This window comes from Crocuta crocuta, unplaced genomic scaffold, assembly GCF_008692635.1.
Source record: "Crocuta crocuta isolate KB4526 unplaced genomic scaffold, BGI_CrCroc_1.0 scaffold219, whole genome shotgun sequence".
Lineage (NCBI taxonomy): Eukaryota > Metazoa > Chordata > Mammalia > Carnivora > Hyaenidae > Crocuta > Crocuta crocuta.
The window spans coordinates 8,132,630-8,154,018 of NW_027551572.1; the positions used below are offsets into that span (position 1 = coordinate 8,132,630).

The 21,389-nt window shown below is 38.2% G+C and overlaps 2 protein-coding genes across 3 annotated transcripts in view; one reads left to right on the forward strand and one right to left on the reverse strand.

Moving 5' to 3' along the window:
* The window catches only part of CIRSR (corepressor of RBPJ and splicing regulator), a 44,638-nt gene extending 40,072 nt beyond the window's left edge, over positions 1–4,566 (reverse strand). The window contains exon 1 of the mRNA XM_077751215.1: positions 4,414–4,566. Coding sequence (XP_077607341.1) covers positions 4,414–4,485 — 72 coding nt within the window. The 5' untranslated portion in view covers positions 4,486–4,566. The remainder of the gene's footprint in view (positions 1–4,413) is intronic.
* A 43-nt stretch (positions 4,567–4,609) lies between these two features.
* Positions 4,610–21,389, forward strand: part of SCRN3 (secernin 3) — a 35,891-nt gene continuing 19,111 nt past the window's right edge. Inside the window, exons 1-6 of one of the 2 annotated variants that reach the window (XM_077751214.1) lie at positions 4,610–4,696; positions 6,492–6,548; positions 7,012–7,180; positions 9,091–9,272; positions 10,776–10,975; positions 12,774–12,986. In XM_077751214.1, coding sequence (XP_077607340.1) covers positions 7,022–7,180; positions 9,091–9,272; positions 10,776–10,975; positions 12,774–12,986 — 754 coding nt within the window. In that variant the 5' untranslated portion in view covers positions 4,610–4,696; positions 6,492–6,548; positions 7,012–7,021. The remainder of the gene's footprint in view (positions 4,697–6,491; positions 6,549–7,011; positions 7,181–9,090; positions 9,273–10,775; positions 10,976–12,773; positions 12,987–21,389) is intronic. The other variant, XM_077751213.1, reaches the window with a different exon arrangement.

A 21,389-nucleotide genomic window follows, 5' to 3' on the forward strand; every position in this document is an offset into this window, starting at 1 on the left:
GTAAAGAGCAAGTCAGAACTTTCTATCCATAGGTGCCTGTGTGGCTCAGTTGGTAAGCCTCTGACTTCAGCTCAGATCATGATCTCATGATTCGGGAGTTAGAGTCCCACAGTCGGTGAGCTCGAGCCCAGCTTCGGGTGTGCTCATGCCCTGTGCTGGGTGAGCACACACCTCACTTCAGGTAAGCTGCACTTCTCTCTCTCTCTGCCACTTGTGGGATTCTCTAGCTCTCAGCCCCATGCTCACTTGTGTGCTCTCTCTCTCTCTCTCTCACACACACACACACACACACAAACGTTCTTTCCAAATATGCTAAGTTTTAAGAAGGTAAATTAGAGAACAAATACTTACATTGATAAAATTATGTTATTAACTGTGGAGACAGATAGATGCAAGAGGAGGGTGTGGGACAAGACTGGCCATTAGTTAATTTTAGAAGCAAAACAGGGGCCGTTACCAGTTTGTATGTATTCATTTATTCACTCACTCACTCACTCACTCATTCATTCAGGCAGAAAGAGAAGAAGAGAGAGAATCCCAAGCATGCTCTGCTATGTCAGTGCTGAGCCTGATGCGGGGCTGGATCTCATGAACCAAACCGTGAGATCACGACCTTAGTTGAAACCAAGAGTTTCGAAGGTTACATGACTGAGCCACCCAGGTGCCCCACCAGTATTTTAGTAGTGATGAAATAGGAAGGTTCTAGGGAGACACGGTTTGAGATGGACAAGTAGGAATTCATATGGAAATAAAAGCAAAAATAGAAATGAAAAGAGAATTCTTCAGGGACAGAAGATCCCAAAAATTTCTTTTGGTATAAGTTTCTTTCTAAACTTTCCAAAGTTTCACACTTACTTCATACATACTGACATACATACATACTGACTTCATACTTATGAATGTAAGAATGTAATGTTACAGTAGAATAAAAACCTAAACTTGGGTTAGGCAGTAAAAAGCACATGTTTGGAATTTTCACTGTTAACTCAAAATGAAAACAGTTGCAACAAAGACATACAAGGAGTCACTGCCTGACAGAGTAACATGCTAATAAATGCATAGTATTTCTAACAGAATAACTATTGTTTATTTAAAGCTTTAGATTTTACAATGTTATTTTACCAGTTACAAGTGCTCAAGAGCTTAAATACAAATTGAATATCATGGACTGGAATAAAAATAAAATACATTCTTAGACTTGAAAATGCTCAGAATCTGCTAATAAAAAAGTATAGTCAAGCTATTTCATAATTAAAAAATGAACTGTGTAAGTAATAACAAAGATTGCTATTTGGATAATAGGAATATGCACAAGATAAAGAAATACAACAAGACAGTGATTAACTTTAGAGGCTGGGAGGAAGGCTAGTATAATGGAATGCTTTATAGCAAGTTTTGGTTTTTATCTTATTTTTTAATTTTTATTTTTGAGAGAGAGAGAGAGAGAGAGAGAGAGAGGGGCAGAGAGAGGGAGGCAGAGGATCTGAAGTGGGCTCTGCATTGACAGCAGAGAGCCTGACGAGAACACAAACTGAGTTGAAGTTGGATGCTTAGCCAACTGAGCCACGCAGGTGCCCAAGTTTTGGTTTTTAGAAGTTATTTTTTTTTTTTTTTAACAATATATTCTTTTGAGTTTATTTATTTACTTTGAGAGAGACAGAGAAAGAATGAGTGACGGACAGGCAGAGAGAGGGGGACAGAGGATTTGAAGTGAGGCTTGAACCCATGAACCATGAGATCGTGACCTGAGCCAAAGTCTGACACTTAACTGACTGAGCCACCCAGATGCTCCAAAAGTTAATTTTTAAATTAAGTAAATATATTCATAGGCAGCCAATGTTATCATTCCTTCCATTTCTATATCCTTCCAAAGATGTTCTAATGCAATATATATATATACATATATAAAATACACAATCTTTTCTTACTCTTCTCATAAATGGAAACATATTGCATATATACACAAGTATAAAATAAAATTGAATATCATGGAGATCATTCCTAGGTCAGTTAAGAAAAAGGATTTCTTGGTTTTGGGGGACTTAATATCATTCTACTGTGGAGCTAATCCCATCAATTACTTAACCAATTTGTACTGATCCAATCTGTACTTAATCCTGCTGTAGTGATGGTCATTTAAGAAATTTCTAATCTTTTGCTATTACAAACTCTACTTCAACAAATAACCTTATACACAAGTAACATCATACATGTCAAGCAGGGTTTTGAAGAGGATCAAAATTTTGCCCAAGGAGAAAAACAGAGTAAGATATTACCAGCAGAGGGAACAACTCAGACAAAGGCTGGAAGGTGTAAAATAAGAGGTAGTTTAATATTACTGGAGTGTAAAATCTGAGGTAAGACACTAGCAATAGGGGATGAAAAAGGAAAAATAAACTGAAGCCAGATAACTAGGACTTAATCCTGTGGCATTTTACTAAGAAGCCAAGAGATCAGATTTGTGCTTTAAAAAAGACCACTTTAGGGGCATCTGGGTGGCTCAGTGGGTTAAGTGTGACTTCACCTCAAGTCGTGATCTCACAGTTCGTGAGTTTAAGCCCCTCCTCAGGCTCTGTGCTGAGAGCCTGGAGCCCGCTTCCAATCCTGTGTCTCCTCTCTGTGCCCCTTCCCCACTCACACTGTGTCTGTCTCAAATATAAAATAAACATTAAAAAAAAATTTTTTTTTAAAAAGACCACTCTATGGAAACAACCCAAATATTCAACTGATGAATGGATAAATTAAATGTGCTATATCAATACAATGGAATTATTAAGCAATCAATATTCTAAATTGTTTGTGATGGTGACTGCACAAATCTGTGGATATACTAAAAACCACTGAATAGTACACTGTAAATGGGTAATTGTATAGTATGTAAATTATATCTCAATAAACTTGCCAAATTAAAAAAAAATTATTCTGATAGTTATGTAGAGAATGGATTTGAGAGGGGTCAAGACTGGAGGCCAAAAAACCCAAACCAAACCAAAACAAACAAACAGAACCCCCAAAACCAAAAAAACCAAACCTGTCAGGAAATTTAATAGTTTTAGGTGGAAGATGACGAGGGTCCAAGCTAAGAAACAGGTAATGGTGATAAAGAGGAGAGGTGAATTAGAGATACCTGGAAGGTAAGACAAATTGAATTTATTAGCTACCTAGATAAAGGGGTAATGCAAAAGGGATATATCTTGAATTTCTGGGTTGGGTGACAGGATGTGTGTTACTTCTATTTCCTACTCACGAGACAGGAAGTATAAAATGAAGAGCAGATTTAGAATGAAAGACCTATCCATTTCAGATACGTTGAGTCTGAGATGCCTGTAATATATCAAGATGATACTTTCTAGTACATAGTTGTCTTGAGGTGCCTCAAGCTAGGATAAATCTGAGACTAGATTTGACAGTCCTGAGTAAAGAAGTGGTTAAAACCATGAAATTGGACAGGACTCCCTGGGAAAACATATAAAGTAAGGCATAGGCCAAGGATGAAGCTCTGGGTAATACATGTACTTCAGGGGCAGACTAATAAAAAAAAGTATGTGTGTAGGAGCAATTAACATTTTATTGAGCAATCCCTCTATGTGGTGGGCCCCTTGCTAGGTGGTATTTTGTTTCAAGCCTTTATCTATACCATCTTATTTAGTCCTCAAAACAATTTCAGAAGTCAAGGCAACTGATACTGTTCGTCTTAATAAGGGATATTAAATATTTGTGTAAGATCTCAGGGCTAAAAGTGACTGTGCTGGGAGTGCTTGGCTGGCTCAAACGGTAGAGCGAGAGGCTCTTGATTTCCTGGGCATGAATTAGAGCTCCACGTTGCGTGTAGAGATTATTTAAAAATAATAATAATAATTTTTTAAAAAGTCAAACGTCGTTGTAGATCTGAAACTCATGTAACATTGTGTATCCTTCAGTTAAAAAAAATATTAAGTAAAATAAACAGCCAAACTTCAAAGAGTTCACCTGGCCAGACGCTACATTATCGGGAGGGATACAGAGAGGAAGAGGTGACTTTATTTCCCCTTTAAAATCTATCTTCAATAAATGGGGAATCACCTTTGTACAGGATAGCGGAGCTCAGAAGCCACGATCCGTGAGATCCGAAAAGACAACCCAAAAAACAGGTGAGAAAAGTAACGAGGAACCCTACAATCAGACTTCTCCGTTTCTTCTAGATGACCGAAAGCGGACGAAGGCTGCCCGCCTCCCGGCTGCCGGAGAATAAGCGTCGAGGCCAGCTTTGTTAGCGAGTTTCTCAGTAGAGAAGAAGCGGCGAGAAGACCAGGGCGTTAGGCCCGGGGAAGAGGCGACTGTCCCAGAAACCCCACAGACACCACCACTTTCACCTCCACCCCTTGGGATCCCAGGCGCCAAGAGCCAGAACCCTACCCGGCTTCCCTTACTCACTTTCTTGATATTGGACTTGGAAGCGGGATGAAAGTCCTTCTTGCACATGAAATTGGCAAAAGACTTCCCCATCTTGAAGCCTAAGCTAGGGGAAGGCGGCCACTGGATGTGTGAACAACGTAAACAAACGCTACCGCCTAACCGGAACTGCGCCTCCAGGGGCAGAGGGAACTTCCGCGGTCAAAGGTGACAGCTTCCGGCTGGTGGCTCCTCCGGCTGGTGGCTCCTCCGCCTGCCCTAGCACACAGCTTAGCCCTTTCACGGAGGGTGGCTCCTAGGCCAGGTGAGGGGCGGGAACGGGGGAGGGGCGTGCATAGGTGTGGAGCCAAGCGGGAAGCCGCGAGGTGCGGCGCGGCGGGGCCGAGGGGCTCCGGGAGTGGGACCACGGGTCTGGGGTGAGCCGGCTGTGGACTGAGCGCCGCCAGCTGGGGTGCAGAGTGTGTGCTGGGAGGCAAGGGGTGCTTGAAGTTCGAGCGCTTTATTCTGTGAACTCTGACTCGAGTGACATAAAGTTCTCCGCACCGATTTTTCTCGCCTCGGTTTTGAAAATTGTCCTTCTCGCCCAAACTGTAGTTAGTACGGATCGGGTGGATCAAACGATGTGAGGTTTCTGAAAACGCTTGGTGAACTAAAGCATATAAAATGGAATGTCAACTCCACAAGAGCGAGGATTCTCAGCTCTACCGTGCCGGGTTCAGAGAGATGTTCCTAAACATTTGTTGATGATGAATGCGTACTAGGAGTTAATAAAGGCCCTCAAGCCTTCCCCTTCTAAACGCGCTAGGCACTTTCCTAAGTAGGAGGCACGTTTCCTTAGCTTATAGCATGACCCCAGTTAGATAGCAGAGAACATCTAGTGCAACTTGATGGCCTTTTGAGATTCCAGGGTTTTGAGTGGACGTGGCTGCTTTGCTGTAGGGGATCCACCAACCAAGTCCTCTCGCAAGGACCGGGTGGGTGTGATAACAAGAATAAGCCTTTTATGAGAAACGGACTCTTCGTTCAAATAACAACAGCTTTCATTTGAGTGTCTGGTATGTTCCTTGCACTGTGCAAAAACGCTTTACACATTGTCTTATTAAATTCTATTTAATATTTAACGATGAGGCAGGAGGGTAGTTAGAGATTGAATAGCTTGCCAAGGTCATGCAGTGGTGTGACTAACTTTGGAACACAAATAGAAGGTGACCCAGGCATAAAGGTTGAAATTTACACAGAAAAGAACAGCAGCAATCGTGACCTCCCTCTCTCAATAACAGGAAAAGAGTAAAGTCTTAGGAGTTTCAGGCTGAAGGTGTTTCTTTCTTGAGTCATTTCTTTTTTCTTTTTTAAGTTTTATTTATTTCTGAGAGAGAGAGACAGACAGACAGACAGACAGCATGAGCAGGGGAGGATCAGAGAGAGAGGGAGACACAGAATCCAAAACCGGCTCCAGGCTCTGAGCTGGCTGTCAGCACAGAGCCCGACCCGGGGCTTGAACCCATGAACCGCGAGATCATGACCTGAGCTGAAGTCGGACGCTTAACCGACCGAACCACCCAGGCGCCCCTCATTTGTTTTCTTTTGAATGAAACATTTATTAAATTTAGTTTTTGTTTTTAACTGCTAGTATGGGGTACCTGGGTGACCCAGTCGATTGATCATCCAATCTTGAGTTCCGCTCCGGTCCTGATCCCAGAGTTGCTGACCATTGAGCCTGTTTAAGATACTCTCTCTCTCTCTCTAAAAAAAATTTAAAACTAAAATAAAATAAATTGCTAGTATTTGTTTGTGTAAAGCCATTCTAAAGCTTGATCATTATAAAATAAGGGAAAGCAAGAAACTCAAACAATATGTCCATTCTGGAAGCAAATATGATCTACCAAAATTGAGGGTTTAAGATTTTCTAAATTACAAATGAAGATACCACCTTGACACTAAATTCTACAGTCAGGATTTGTAAGTTATGTATGTGAACTTTTTCCTGGAAATCTCAACAGTTTGATATTTTAAATAACATGTTTTTGTATTTGTCTGATTGAGTGAGTCTTTACAATTTCAGTCTTCTCAGTTATTAATCTGTGTGTATTCTTCTCCAGCTCAAAGGAGATCCCTTCCTTCCTTTGAGGAAATACTGGGACATTTCACAAATTCAGGTGATGAGAATACAAAGATTAATAGAGCATACTCCCAGCCCTCTAGGATCTTATCATCCAGAACGAGACTCATATATGTGCACAAATATGGAAAACTCATATGTGTACACAAATATAGTCTTCATAGCAGTAGAGTTAAGTGTAGCGGTTCCCAAATATGGAAATACTGAAAGGAGATTTAGGGAAGACTTTGAGAGAGAAAGATCTTAGAGGATAAATTTAACCTATAGACTAGAAGAAGGTACTTGTAATGCCATTTTCTTATTGATTCTTGTAGTACAAGATTCATTCCCAAGTCATTTTCTTAGAGATTTTTGTAGTACAGTATCAAGCTTAAAACGTTAAGGAACACCCTTTATTTGATATGGGAGTAACGTCCCTTGGTCATCAAATAAAACTCCTTGTTTATATATACTAAAAATCGTTTTCCCTTTTTATTTTGAATCTTGTGTATGTTTCCTAGTTTTTAAAAAATGGAACCTTGTTCCTGTGATACTTTTGTGGCATTACCTCCAGCAACGGTTGATGACAGGATTATTTTTGGAAAAAATTCAGATAGATTGTGCGATGAAGTACAGGAAGTAGTTTATTTTCCTGCTGCAGCTCATGATAACCTGAGAGAACATCTTCAGGTAGGTGAACTACATGTTTTGTTAGCAATGGTTTTCTTTAAAAATATCATAAGCAGCTTTTTAGTTTGCTAGCTATTTGGCAGAGACTCTAGAAATTTAAAATTCAAGAATTTAAATTTCAAAAATAATTTGAGTCAGAACTAGGCTGCTGGTCTTTTATTTCAATAATTTGGAGGAAGCTGAAAGAACAATAGAAATAGTTATTAGTTCTTAGATCAAATATTTGAATGTTTATCATATGCAAGTGTGTCAAATAGGGCAAGGATTTAAAGCCTGCTGTCAAGATTAGTTCTGTCATCCAGGAGCTTAGAGTCTAGCAGAGGAATAGGATGTATATGTAATTAACCCCATTATGAAGTGAGGTGGTTTAATAAAAGCCGCAAATTGTGTCAGCAATGGAGAAGGAGCAATTAATTCGGACTAGAGATCGAGGAAGGCTTTCCCCAGGACCTGGGATTCAGCTGGAGTTTGATGGACAAAAAGGATTCTGTTTGGTGTAGAACAGGGAGTCATTCCAGTCGCTGGAAATAAAAAAACAGTTTTATCATCAAAAAAGGCTTATGTGGCCCTGTAATAACAGTATTAACATGCATTTTATGCAGTCATTCCGTAGTATACACATTAATTAAAGGATCCTTTAAAATTTTTTATTAAAAATCTATTCAACGTGGAACTTAAGGTTTCACATTATGCTTTTATTGCTAAGTTATATATTTTTGAGATTTCATTTTATTGATAGTCTAATAATAAAATATCTTATATTAGATGTTTTCTGTATACAGGACAATTTTTTTTTCTTATGTTGAGACTATTTACTCATCTTGGATCCATTTCTACTTTCTCTCTTTGTGTTTAAATTTCTCCTATTCTGGAAGCTAGTGGTTCTTATTCTTTTCACTACTGTGGACGTACCGGATGGTTGACTCCCACATGCTATGTAGGTGTTTGTAGCTATTCTCTTGAATATAAGGGCTACCGAATGGGACTTGGGTCACTAATTAAGAAATACTAGACGTTGAGATTGAAGTCTCCTCCCTTAAGCTTCAACTCAATATATCCTCCTCTGCAAAATGTTTCAAGATTTCTCAACTAGAAACCACCTCTCTCCTGAGCTTCCATTAGCGCCTCATTTTTATTTTTCTTCACGGCCCTTATATTTTACATTTTGTCGTATTTTAGTTAATGTGCAAGTCTTAGTTTCTTGAAAGCAATATCTGTATCTGATTCATCTTTGTAACTAACATATGTCTTAGCAGAGTGCTTTATAATAGGGGATGCTTAGTAAATATTTGAATGAATAAAAGCTTTAGGGACCATTCCAAATGTTTTAAGGGTAATGACTTTATTTATTTATTTATTTTTTAATAGTTTATTGTCAAATTAGTTTCCACATAACACTCAGTGCTCATCCCCACAAGTGTCCTCCTCCATGCCCATCCCCCCTCCCCCACATCCATCAGTCCTCAGTTTTTGTCAGCATTCAAGAGTCTCTCATGGTTTGCTTCTCTCCCTTTCCCCCACCATTTCCGCCCTTCTTCTCCCCCTTGTTCCTCCGTCAAGTTCCTCCTAATCCTCCTATATGTGCAAACATATGATATTTGTCCTTCTCTGCCTGACTTATTTCGCTCAGCATAACACCCTCAAGGTCCATCCATGTTGCTACACATGGCCAGATTTCATTGTTTCTCATTGCCATGTAGTATTCCATGGTATAGATAAACCACATCTTCTTGATCCATTCGTCTGTTGATGGACACTTAGGCTCGGGTAATGACTTTATTATTGAAAATTTTAAGTTAGTTATACTTTATTTCATAACAGACATGTCTTCTGATTGATTTTTAGGATTCTAGAATCTGGTAACTTTTTCTTTTTTGGTTTTATGGCTGTTGCTATGCCTTTCTTTACAGTGTACTTACATAGAAATTGATCAAGTTCCTGAAACATATGCTGTTGTCCTCAGTCGCCCAGCTTGGTTATGGGGGGCAGAAATGGGAGCTAATGAGCATGGAGTTTGCATCGGGAATGAAGCTGTATGGGGAAGAGAAGAAGTTTGTGATGAAGAGGCACTACTGGGCATGGATCTTGTCAGGTTATGTTTTAGTTATATTTTTCCGGTATAGAACTTGTCTAAAATTTTAATTTTGGTACAACTCTTGTAAGTTTTATTTTCCTATCTTTTTTCCAGTTTTTGGATGTTGATACTTTATAGTTTGTGTTAAAATGCTTCAGAATACAGGCATACCTCATTTTATTATGGTTCCCTTTATTGCACTTCACCAATATTGCATTTTTTATAAATTGAAGGTTTGTGGCAGTGTTGTGTCAGGCAAGTCTATTGGTGCCATTTTTTCTAATAGCATCTGCTCACTTTGTGTCTCTGTGTCACATTTTATTATCTCACACTATTTCTTATTATTTTGTACATTTTTTAAGTTTATTTATTTATTTCGAGGGAGACAGACAGCATGAGTGGGGGAGGGGCAGCAAGAGGCAGAGAGAATCCCAAGCAGGTCCACACTGCCAGCACAGAGCCTAATGTGGGGCTCGAACTCACGAACCATGAGATCATGACCTGAGCCAAGAGCCAGATGCTCAACCCACTGAGTCACCCAGCTGCCCCTATTCTCACATTATTTCAAACTTTTTATTATTATATTTCTTACGGTGATCTATAATCAGTGATTATAACTTGTTGATAATGGTTAGCATTTTTTAGCAATAGCTTTAATTTTTAAGTCAAGGTATAGAATTGTTGTTTTAGATGTACTGCTGTGCACACTTACTAGACTACAGTATAGTGTAACCATAACTTTTATATGCACTGGGAAACCAGAAAATTCATTTTGACTTACTTTCCGCAATATTTGTTTTATTCCAGTGGTCTGTAACTGAGCCTGCAATATGTCCAAGGTGTGCCCATATAGGCATGTATAATTTGAAGCCTCAAATAGCATTGAGAGGAGTTGAAAATTATGGTTGATTGAAAATACCAAACATACTTTATCAGACCTTAATTAATTCTGACAGTAACCTCATGGACTATATATTATTATCCTCATTTTACAGATGAGATACCTGAGGTATAGAGATAAAGCAACTTGCCAATAAATTACTAAGTTGGAATGTGAACATTGAGCTATCTCACTCCAAAACTGTATTTTCAAGATTTCAAACTGACTTCAGAAGGAATGGCTTAGAAGTTGGATTTTGGAGGGGGCCTGGGTCGCCCAAGTCAGTTAAGCATTCTACTTCGGCTCAGGTCATGTTCTCATGGTTTGTGGGTTCAAGCCCTGCATCGGGCTCTGTACTGACAGCTTGGAGCCTGCAGCCTGCTTCAGATTCTGTGTCTCTGTCTCTCTCCGCCCCTCCCCCTCTTGTGCTCTGTCTCTTTCTCTCTCTCTCAAAAATAATAAACATTAAAGAATTAAAAAAAAAGTTGAATTTCAGTTTATCTGTTAACTTAAAACAGATAAAGTTCTTTAAAAAGAACCTTTATTTTGAATATAAACATAAAATCTCATGTGCATGAAATTACTTAAGAAAAACAATGGAAATTTATTTTAACCTAAGAACTTTAATATTTTTATTTTAGACTTGGCCTTGAAAGAGCGGAGACAGCTGAAAAAGCCCTCAATGTCATTGTTGATCTATTAGAAAAATATGGCCAGGGCGGAAATTGTACAGAGGGTAGGATGGTTTTCAGCTATCACAACAGTTTCCTGATAGCTGATAGGAAAGAAGCCTGGGTTCTGGAGACGGCAGGGAAGTACTGGGCAGCAGAAAAAGTACAAGGTATGGACGACCTGTCACGATTGAATTTTTTAAAATTTGCTTTACAATTAATCAAATAACCCCCTTAACGGCAGACCTTGCATTTAATTGTTTCTCAAGATTTATAATCCAGTGCAATGAAGGGTTCAAGTGCAGGGGAAATGAAAAAAAAAAGTGAAAGAATGTAATAGGGAAAGAGCACTATAAAAAGCTTTTCTGAAAAAGAGGAAAAGATGGTGTTATCTTTTTATATTATGATATTAATTTTATATAACCTGTATATATTTTCTGTGCAGCAGCTTTTGGCTGTTTTATGGTACTTTTCCACTTCTTATTAACCCCTTGCCATTTCTTCCTCATCTATCTTTGGGCTGAACTCAAAAATTTTATCACATGTGGATAAGGATGTCAGGAAAGGGGAGTGTTGCTGGAGGTGTCTGTCCATTAATGTCAGAAAGAATAGGTTGATATAATAGCAAAGCATAAACATTGAGTAAAATAACACAATTTGTTTTAGGATGCTTAACATTTTTTTCATGGTTTCTTTGTGATCATAAATTCCTTTCATGTTACAAGTGAGGAAATCCAGCAAGGTGATGTGATTTACTCGAGGCAGTGATTGAAAGACTTAGAACTTAAATCTTTCCATCCTGACTCCATTCATTATTCTTCCATCGGAGTACAGCCTTTGGCTTAAGCATGATCATGTACTTCTTATGTACACCTCCTCGATCTCCTAGTATTACAGGGAGGATAAGATACACATGTGAAAATATTACATGTTGCGTGAATGACTCAGGCACATAGATGCTGTGAACAATTAGAGGAAGGGAAAGTAATTGTGGCCTGGAAAAATTCAGACAGTCTTCATAAAGGTAGCCTGGAGCTTTTTTTTTTTTTTTTTAATGTTTTATTTATTTCTAGGAGATAGAGAGATACAGCGTGAGCAGGGGAGGCTCAGAGAGAGAGGGAGTCACAGACTGAAACAGGCTCCAGGCTCTGAGCTGGCAGTCAGCACAGAGCCTGACGCGGGGCTCAAACCCACGAACCGCGAGATCATGACCCAAGCGAAAGTCGGACGCTTAACCGACTAAGCCACCCAGGCGCCCCGCCTTGAGCTTTTTCAAAATAAGTCATTGCCAGTTTTGATGGACATTTCATTTTATGTTTTTCCTGTCTGTTAATATATAAAAGTAAATTTAGGCTATTTTCTTATTTTCAAACTGGGGGACAACTGGTTTCTATTTGTCAGACTGTTATTCTAAATCTGTTTTAAAACATTATCAATTTTCATTTTTCCTGATCTATTTCATTTATTATGGTCTCTTTAGAACTGGTTTTTATTTTTTCTTCTGTTTTGTATTTTAGTTGAAAATTTTGTTGTAACTTAGTGCCATGATATTTTTGCAAGTCTTATATTTCTATAATAATATTATTTATGACTGCTTTTTAAAAAGTAATTTCTAGGGGCGCCTGGGTGGCTCAGTCAGTTAAGTGTCTGGCTTCGGCTCAGGTCATGATTTCACACTTCGTAGGATCGAGCCCCAAGTTGGGCTCTGTGCTGACAGCATGGAGCCTGCTTGGAATTCTCTGTCTCCCACCTCTCTGCCTCTTCCCCACGCATGTACTCTGTCTCTCTCAAAATAAATAGATAAACTTGAAAAAAACTTTTAAAAAGTAATTCATTTATCTTTTAGCATATGTATTAGATGAGAAGTCTACATTCACATTTAAATAGTGATGAATAATCATAATGTACACATAAATACAATATGTTAAATGTGATTTTCTTTTCCCTTCCCTTCTTCTTTGAAAATAGAGGGAGTTCGTAATATTTCTAATCAGCTTTCTATAACAACCAAGATTGATCGGGAACATCCAGACCTGAGAAACTATGCTAAGCAGAAAGGCTGGTGGGATGGTGAAAAGGAGTTTGATTTTGCTGCAACATACTCTTATCTTGACACAGCCAAGATGATGCTTTCTCCAGGCAGATACTGTGAAGGCTACAAACTTTTAAATAAGCACAAAGGTAATTTTATCATTGAAATAATATCAGAATGAAAAATTATATTTTGTCTAGGTATATGTATATCATATTTGGATATGATAAAATCTGGTTTTGGGGGAATTATTCTTAGTAAAGATGTAGTTTTATTAAACTTAAATTTTTGGGGCACCTGGGTGGCTCAGTCGGTTGAGCGTCTGACTTCGGCTCAGGTCATGATCTCGCGGTTCGTTTATTTGAGCCCCGTGTCAGGCTCTGTGCTGACAGCTAGCTCAGAGCCTGGAGCCTGTTTCAGTCTGTGACTCCCTCTCTCTCTGACCCTCCCCTGCTCACGCTGTCTCTCTCTCTATCTCCTAGAAATAAATAAAACATTAAAAAAAAAAACCTTGAAATTTTGTAAACTGATACTGAAGCTTTATTTTTCTTTGAGATGACTGAAGTGCTGCTATATAATTTTGAGAGGATAATAATTCTTTTGTTTAAAAATTTTTTTAACATTTTTCATTTTTGAGAGAGAGAGATAGAACATGAGGAGTGGAGGGGCAGAGAGAAAGGGAAACACAGAATTCAAAGCAGGTTGTCAGCACAGAGCCTGATGTGGGGCTTGAACTCACAAACCGAGAGATCATGACCTGAGTCAAAGTCGGACACTTAACCTACTGAAGCCACCCAGGTGCCCTAATAATTCTTTTGGAAGGACAAATTCATATTCACAATCCTCAGACCTTTTTTTATTTTTTACTAATAATCTTAAACCAAATTGGGATTGTTTTTCTTCTCAGAATTTATTGGAACAGGTTTCTTTCATTTGTCTTTTGATAATACTCTTATTGGTGATTTTCTTACTAAAAGAGTTATATCTGGGGCGCCTGGGTGGCTCAGGTGGTTAAGTGTCTGACTTCAGCACAGGTCATGATCTTTTAGTTCATGGGTTTGAGCCCTGCATTGGGCTCTGGGCTGACAGCTCAGAGCCTGGAGCCTGCTTCAGATTCTGTGTTCTCACTCTCTCTCTGCCCTTCCCCTGCTTGTACTCTGTCTCTCTCTCTCAAAAATAAATAAACATTTTTAAAAAGTTTTATCTAGAAAGGTTGAGAAGACAGACTGAACAGATAGAAGAATACTGTCTTTCTACTCTTAAACTCTAGAGATGTTGAATAAAATATTTAAACATTAAGGATATATGTAGTCAGTTTTGAACACAAGTAAAGGACATCACCAGGTACCAAAAATGAATAGAGAACCTGTAGTGTTGGCAAGATTTGAGGTGTCTCTTCGCCATGCAGTCCTCCTATTTGTTCTGGAGGGGGTTATGGATGAGATATAAGGCTTTAAGGCTAGTGCTAACATCTACGAGAATGCAGATGTCTAGATGAAAGACCTATTTCGGGAACAGAAACTGGACTACTTACTAAAATTATGAATCTGAAAAACGCAATTCTGCTCCCTTCCCAGAGTCCCATCCTGGAATTGAGCTGTCTGTTGTCTCAGTCTATGGATCAGCACGGTCTCTTGTGAGAGTCTTACTGAAGTCTGAGCTACATGTACTTAGTAGGCTTAACTGGGGCTGTCTGAGCTGTGCTGAGAAACAGACATTGGTTTGGAACCAGTAAATCACACAGGATTTCAGCAGAGTCATTATGTGAATATTTGATATGACCAATATTCAGATTTTACTCAAATTTCCAATCCAAATGAGAAATCTGGATGAATCTACATGTAACTGCCATTGAAAACATGTTATGTGGGCATTCAGATGAAAGCATATAGTTTCTGTATTTACTATGGATGAGAACATTTACTATGTTCTCAATTTCACTGATCTTTTCTTCTGCATTATCTAATCTGTTGTTAAACTCATCTAGTGATATTATCCTTCTTCAGATATTATATATTTCATTTCTATAGGTTCTATTTAGTTTTTTTTGTATATAGTTCCCATTTCTCTATTTATTATTTTCATGTTTTTCTTCAAATCCTTGAACATATTCAGCATACACCTGTTTTATAATAGCTGTTTTAGCCTTATTGTCTGCTAGCTCCATTATCTCTGTAATTTCTGGGTCTGTTTCTGTTGATCTGATTTTCTTCTGGTCTGGGGTCAAATTTTCCTGCTTATTCATGTGTCTGATCATTTTTGATTGGATGGTGGACATTGTAGGTTTTATTTGTTGTGTGCTGGATTTTGATTCCTTTTTTAAATATTTTATTTATTTCTGAGAGAGAGACAGATACAGAGAGAGAGAAAGAGAACATGAGTGGGGAGGGGCAGAGAGAAGGAGACAGAGGATCTGAAGTGGGCTCTGCATTGACAGCAACAAGCCTGATGCGGGGTTCAAGCTTAGGAACTGTGAGAACATGACCTGTACCAAAGTTGGATGCTCAATCAACTGAGCCACCCAGGCGCCCCTTCATTTGAGTCCTTTAAAAGAATGTTGGATTTTATCAGTCAAGTGACCCGTAGAACAGTTTAATCTTTCTTTTGCCTGTTTTTAAGCTTTTCTAGAATAGCTCTAGAGTAGCCTTTACTCTAGGGTTAGTTTAGTCCCATTACCTAAGGGGTGTGATCCTTCTGGATATTGTGGTCATCTATGCCCTTACTGATTTTTTGTTGTTGTTGTTGTATATAGTGTGAAAGGAGTGTGAAAATCTCCAATTATACTTATGGAATTGTGTGTTTTTGCTTTGTATTTTGAAACTCTATTATTAGATACATACACATTTATAATTTTTATGTCTTCCTGGTAAATTGGCCCTTTTGCCTTTATGAAATATTATTTCTCTCTGGTAATACTCATTTTCTTAAAGTCAATTTTAGTCTAGCCTTCTGCTTACTCTTTACATGACATATATTTACCTATCATTTGCTTTCAAACTATCAGTATTCAGACTATTAGTGCATGCTAAAAAGCATAGAGTTTTGTCTTTTCTTTTTTTGTTTTTAACCAGTTCTGATAAGTTCTGCCTTTTAATTGGATCTGTAGTTCATTAATATTTAATGTAGGTTGGTTCTGGCTCCAGATAAGATGGTATAAGTACATTACACTTTGTCTTTCTTTCTCTCATTGAATATAACCAAGAACCTGAAAATATTTCATGGATTAGCTATCTGAAGACTCCTAAATGTAAGAAGGGACAGATAATAAGAGAAAGAAACCAGAACTCAGAGTAGAATGATCCAGCAGTGAATTTCATGGTTTTTTTCCTCTGTATCACCCAGCCTGATTTCAAACAGCATGAATTCTGGAACTGTGTACATAGTGTGGACAGTGGACTGAGAGTTTCATAATATAATGTTATAGTCCAAATGATACAATCCAGAATTATTCAATATATGAACATGTAGGACAATCTCAACAACTTGGAAGGGAAAAGACAACCACAGGGATTATCAAATGAAGACTTAAACAGCTATTTTAAGGGTAAACACTCTTGCTCTAGACGGAAAGGTAGAGTATCTTGGCAGAGAAATAAAGCTATAAAAGAACTAAATGGAAATTTTGTAATTGAAAAACACAATACCAAGGTAAAAAAAAATAACTCAGGAGGCTCAGTAGAATGGAGATGCTAGAGGAAAGAGTCAGACGACTTGCAGATAGGTTAGTAGAAATTATCTAATGAACAGAGAGAAAAAAGGTTGAAGCAAGCAAACCATAAAGAGCAGGTCTTAGGGACTGTGAAATGATACCCACATGTCTAAAATTCATGCCTTTAGAGTCTCAGAAGGAGAGAATGGTGTGGTATGTAAAAAAATTTTTTTAAGCTTGTTTATTTTGAGAGAGAGAGAGCACATGCCACCATGAGCAGGGGAGGGGCGGGGGNCATGAGATCATGACCTGAGCCAAAATCAAGTGCCCGATGCTTAACAAACTGAGCTGCCCAGGTGCCCCATGCAGAAAGATTTTTGAATAATGGCTAAAACCTTCTCAAAATGGCAAAAGGCTTAAGCTTACAGATTCAGGAAGGTTAGCAAATCTCTAACAAGATAAACTCAAATCCATACCTAAATGCACAAACTGCTGAAAAACAAAGAAAAAACCTTGAAAGAAGCTAAAGAAAAACAAATTGCATATTAAAAAAATTATTTCTGAGAGTTTTAAAGTTCTAAAAGAGGGGCGCCCAAGTTGCTCAGTCAGTTAGGCATCCACCTTTTGATTTTGGCTCAGGTCATGATCTCCCACTTCATGGGTTCAAGCCCCATGTGGGGCTGTGTGCTGAGAGTGCAGAGCCTGCTGGGGAAATCCCCCTCCCCTGCTTGTTTATTCTCTCTCTCTCAAAATAAATAAACATTAAAAGAAAAGATTTGTAAAACCATAATTCTATATCTTGCCAAAATATTCTTCAGGAATGAAGGAAAAATTAAAAAAAAAATCCTTTTCCTCTTAGTAGGAAAACTACTTTGTTGCCAATGGTCTGCTCTAAAAGAAATTTTAAAGAAAGTATTTTAGATAGAAATGATATCACAATAAAACATAGAACTTCAAGAATGAAGGAAGAGCCACAGAAATGCTAAATATCTGGGTAAAGAGAATAGTATGTTTCTGCTCTTAAGACATTCTTAAGACAAAAAATGTGTGTGACAGTTAAAAGCCAATTTTACATTTCCTATAATACACAGAATAACCACAGTATAAAGAGGAGAATACATAGAGACCTATATGGTAGTAAGATTTCTACATTCTCCTTGAAGTTCTGAAGTATTAATTCTAGTAAACAGAAAAGCTAAGTATGTATAGTGTAATCCTAGAGCAACTTTTTAAAAAGCTACGTAATAAGACATAGGAAAAAGTTGAACAAAACATTAAAATGGAATACTAGGAAAATATTAAAAAAGAAGGTGAAAAGGGGGTAAACGGAGGAAAAAAAAAGTAGAAGTTTCAAACAGAAAACAATATAACGTTGACCTGAATTCCAACATAGCTATAATTAAGTATACATGCTCTAAGCACACCAATTAAAAGGCAGCGTATGAGATTATATATATATTTTTTAATAGTTTATTGTCAAATTAGTTTCCACATAACACTCAGTGCTCATCCCCACAAGTGCCCTCCTCCATGCCCATCCCCCCCTCCCCCCACATCCATCAGTCCTCAGTTTTTGTCAGCATTCAAGAGTCTCTCATGGTTTGCCTCTCTCCCTTTCCCCCACCATTTCCGCCCTTCTTCTCCCCCTTGTTCCTCCGTCAAGTTCCTCCTAATCCTCCTATACGTGCAAACATATGATATTTGTCCTTCTCTGCCTGACTTATTTCGCTTAGCATACAATGAAATCTGGCCATGTGTAGCAACATGGATGGACCTTGAGAGATTATATTTTTAAAAACCCATAAAATTGGGGCACTTGGGTGGCTCAGTCAATTAAGCATCTGACTTCGGCTCAGGTCGTGATTTCATGACTCATGAGTTCAAGCCCCGTGTCGGGCCCTGTGCTGAAGTTTGGAGCCTGGAGGCTGCTTTGGATTCTGTGTCTCCCTCTCTCTCTACCCCTCCCCTGTTCACATTCTGTCTGTCTGTCTGTCTGTCTGTCTCTCTCTAAAAAAAAAAGTAAACATTTAAAAAATTGAAAGAACATAACTAAACCAAACGCACACACACAAGACTCAGCTAATGCTATATATGAGTAACTAACTTTAGTTGAAAACTAAAGGATGGGAGAAGACATATCTTGTAAACACTCATCAAAAGACAGCTGGGTTGGCTATATAAATATTAGACAAAATAGACTTTAGAGCAAGATGAAATACCAGGGAGAAAGAGGAACACTACATAAGAAAAATTATTTTAGGATTATTATGTCTCCATGGTAAATATATCTGCATCTAACAACAAGCTTCAAAATACATGAAGCAAGAACTAACAACTGAAAGGAGAAATCGACAATTTCACAATTATGACTGGAGACTTCAGTACTTCTCTTTTAGTTATCAGAAGAACCACTGGATAGGAAGTCTGCAAGAATATAAAAAACCTGAATGATACCATCAACCACTGGATCTAACTGATCATTCATAGGATACTCCACCGAACAACAGTGTAATACACATTCTTTTTGAGTGCACATCAATTATGCACCAAGGTTGTTCATATTCTGGGTTATAAAACAAATCTTACCAAATTTAAAAGAAATATAATTAACAAAGGATGGTTTCTGGTGATAATGAAATTAAATTAAGAATCAATTACAGGATATCTGGAAAGTCCCCAAATACTTGGAAATTGCATGACATACTTTAATCTATTGGTCAAATGAGAAGTCTCAAGTAAAATTAGAAAATATTTTGAGTGGAATGAAGTGAAAATGAATATACCAAAATTTATGGGATGCAGCAAAAGTAGTGCTTACAGGGAAATTTATAGCATTTAATGCTCATAGAACATAATAAGAAAGGTCTTAAATCAACAATATAAACTTAAACTTTTGCCTTAAGAAATGAAACTAAATGGAGCCACCTGGGTGGCTCAATCAGTAGGTGCCCAGCTGGCTCAGGTCATGATCTCATGGTTCGTGAGTTTGAGCCCCATGTCTGGCTCTGTGCTGACAGCTGAGAGCCTGGAGCCTGCTTCAGATTTGGTGTCTTCCTCTCTCTCTAACCCTTTCCCACTTGAGCACTGTCCCTCTCTCTCTCTCAAAAATAAAAAAACATTAAACAAATATTTTAGATAAAGGAAACAAAACAAACTGAAGAAACCAAAACAAATAAGCAAAAATCCCAATCAAGGAAAAGGAAGGAAATAATAAAGATAAGAGCAGAAATCAATAACATTGAAAATAACAAAACAGTGGAGAAAATTGAACAAACTAAAAGCTAGTTCTTTGAAAAGAGCAATAAAATTGCTATACCCTAGACAGTTTGACAAAGAAAAAGAGGAAACAACACAAGTTATATGTCAGGAAAAGAAATATCATTATCAACCGCAGCACGATTAGGAAGGTAATAGAGGAATACTACAAACAGCTCTAAGTGTATTCAATAAGCAGAGGAAATGAACTAATTCCTTGAAAGCCACAAACCACCAAAACTCACCTAAAAAGAAAGAACTCTTGATTTGGCAGACAATTTAATTGGTTGTACTTAATCTGTAAACCGTACCGGTGGGCAACTCAAATTTCAGCTCAGTTCTTTCATCTTTAGCTGAGCTGCTTGCAAATTGCCCCACATGCTGATTCATGAAGCAGATGGAGATTTGGGCAGGTTTTTCCCCCCACAGGATTTGGGGGTTCTTCTCTGTAACTTCATATTTTATGGGATTCCTCCTTCACTTCCTAGTTCCTGTGGTTGACCTCTGGTTCTTCAGGCCAGAAGGATGGACGTTTTCTGTAAATACCTGCACAATACGGCACAGCATTGACTGTGGGCTTCCCTTGGGCTAAAGAAAAAACACAAATAGAAAATTTATTTCTGCTTCATCCCATCTTCCAAAGGCCCCCCTCCAGAATTTCCCTGCTTTTGTTCACTGTAAAGAACCTTCTATTTGTTTCAGAGAGAGGGTACAAATGAGTGAAGGCAGAGAGAGAGAGGAGGGAGACAGAGAGAAGCAGGGCTCACCCAAAGCAGGGCTCATGTTCACCAAGTGGGGCTCGAACTCACCTGAATTGGGGCTCAGGCTCACCTGATTCAGGACTCAAACCCATGATCTCTCAGGATCATGCCCTGAGCTAAAGTTGTCAGGTGCTTAACCAACTGAGCCACCCATGTGCCTGGTAGTCTGTATTTTGTCCCAAGTTTATAGGTATCTAAGGGAGGGTTGGTCTGATAGGAACTTACTTAGCTTAATTGAAAGCAAACTCCTTTCTATGTCATTTAATAGTCTATGACAGCATTTTACTTATAGTAAATCCACAGGTACACAAGAGTATACAAGAGTATATTCCTACCCTGTCCCTAGATTTTCATTTCTTTTTTCCATAAGTAATCCCTTATATGTTCTTCCAGAGATAATGTATGCTTAATGAAACAAATATGTATATGTAATTTTTCCCGTTTTTTTTTTTTTACAGAAATGGCAATATGCCATATACACTTTGCCGCACGTAACTTTTCTTTAGTTAGCAATATATAATGTAGATCATTCTGTTTTGATACATACAGAACTTTCTCATTTAAAAAAATTTTTTAACATTTATTTATTTTTGAGAGATAGAGACAGAGTGTGAGCTGGGGAGGGACGGAGAGAGAGGGAGACACAGAATCCGAAGCAGGCTCCAGGCTCTGAGCTGCCAGCATGGAGCCTGACATGGGGCTCAAACCCACAAACTGTGACATCATGACATCATGAGCTGAAGTTGGACGTTCAACCGGCTGAACCACCCAGGTGACCCCAGAATTCTGTTTCTTATTTTTAAAAGATGCATAGTACTCTAATATTGTGGTATCTTGTTTGTTTCCCTATGGTCGTATTATAATCATTATACACTAATGATTGATTG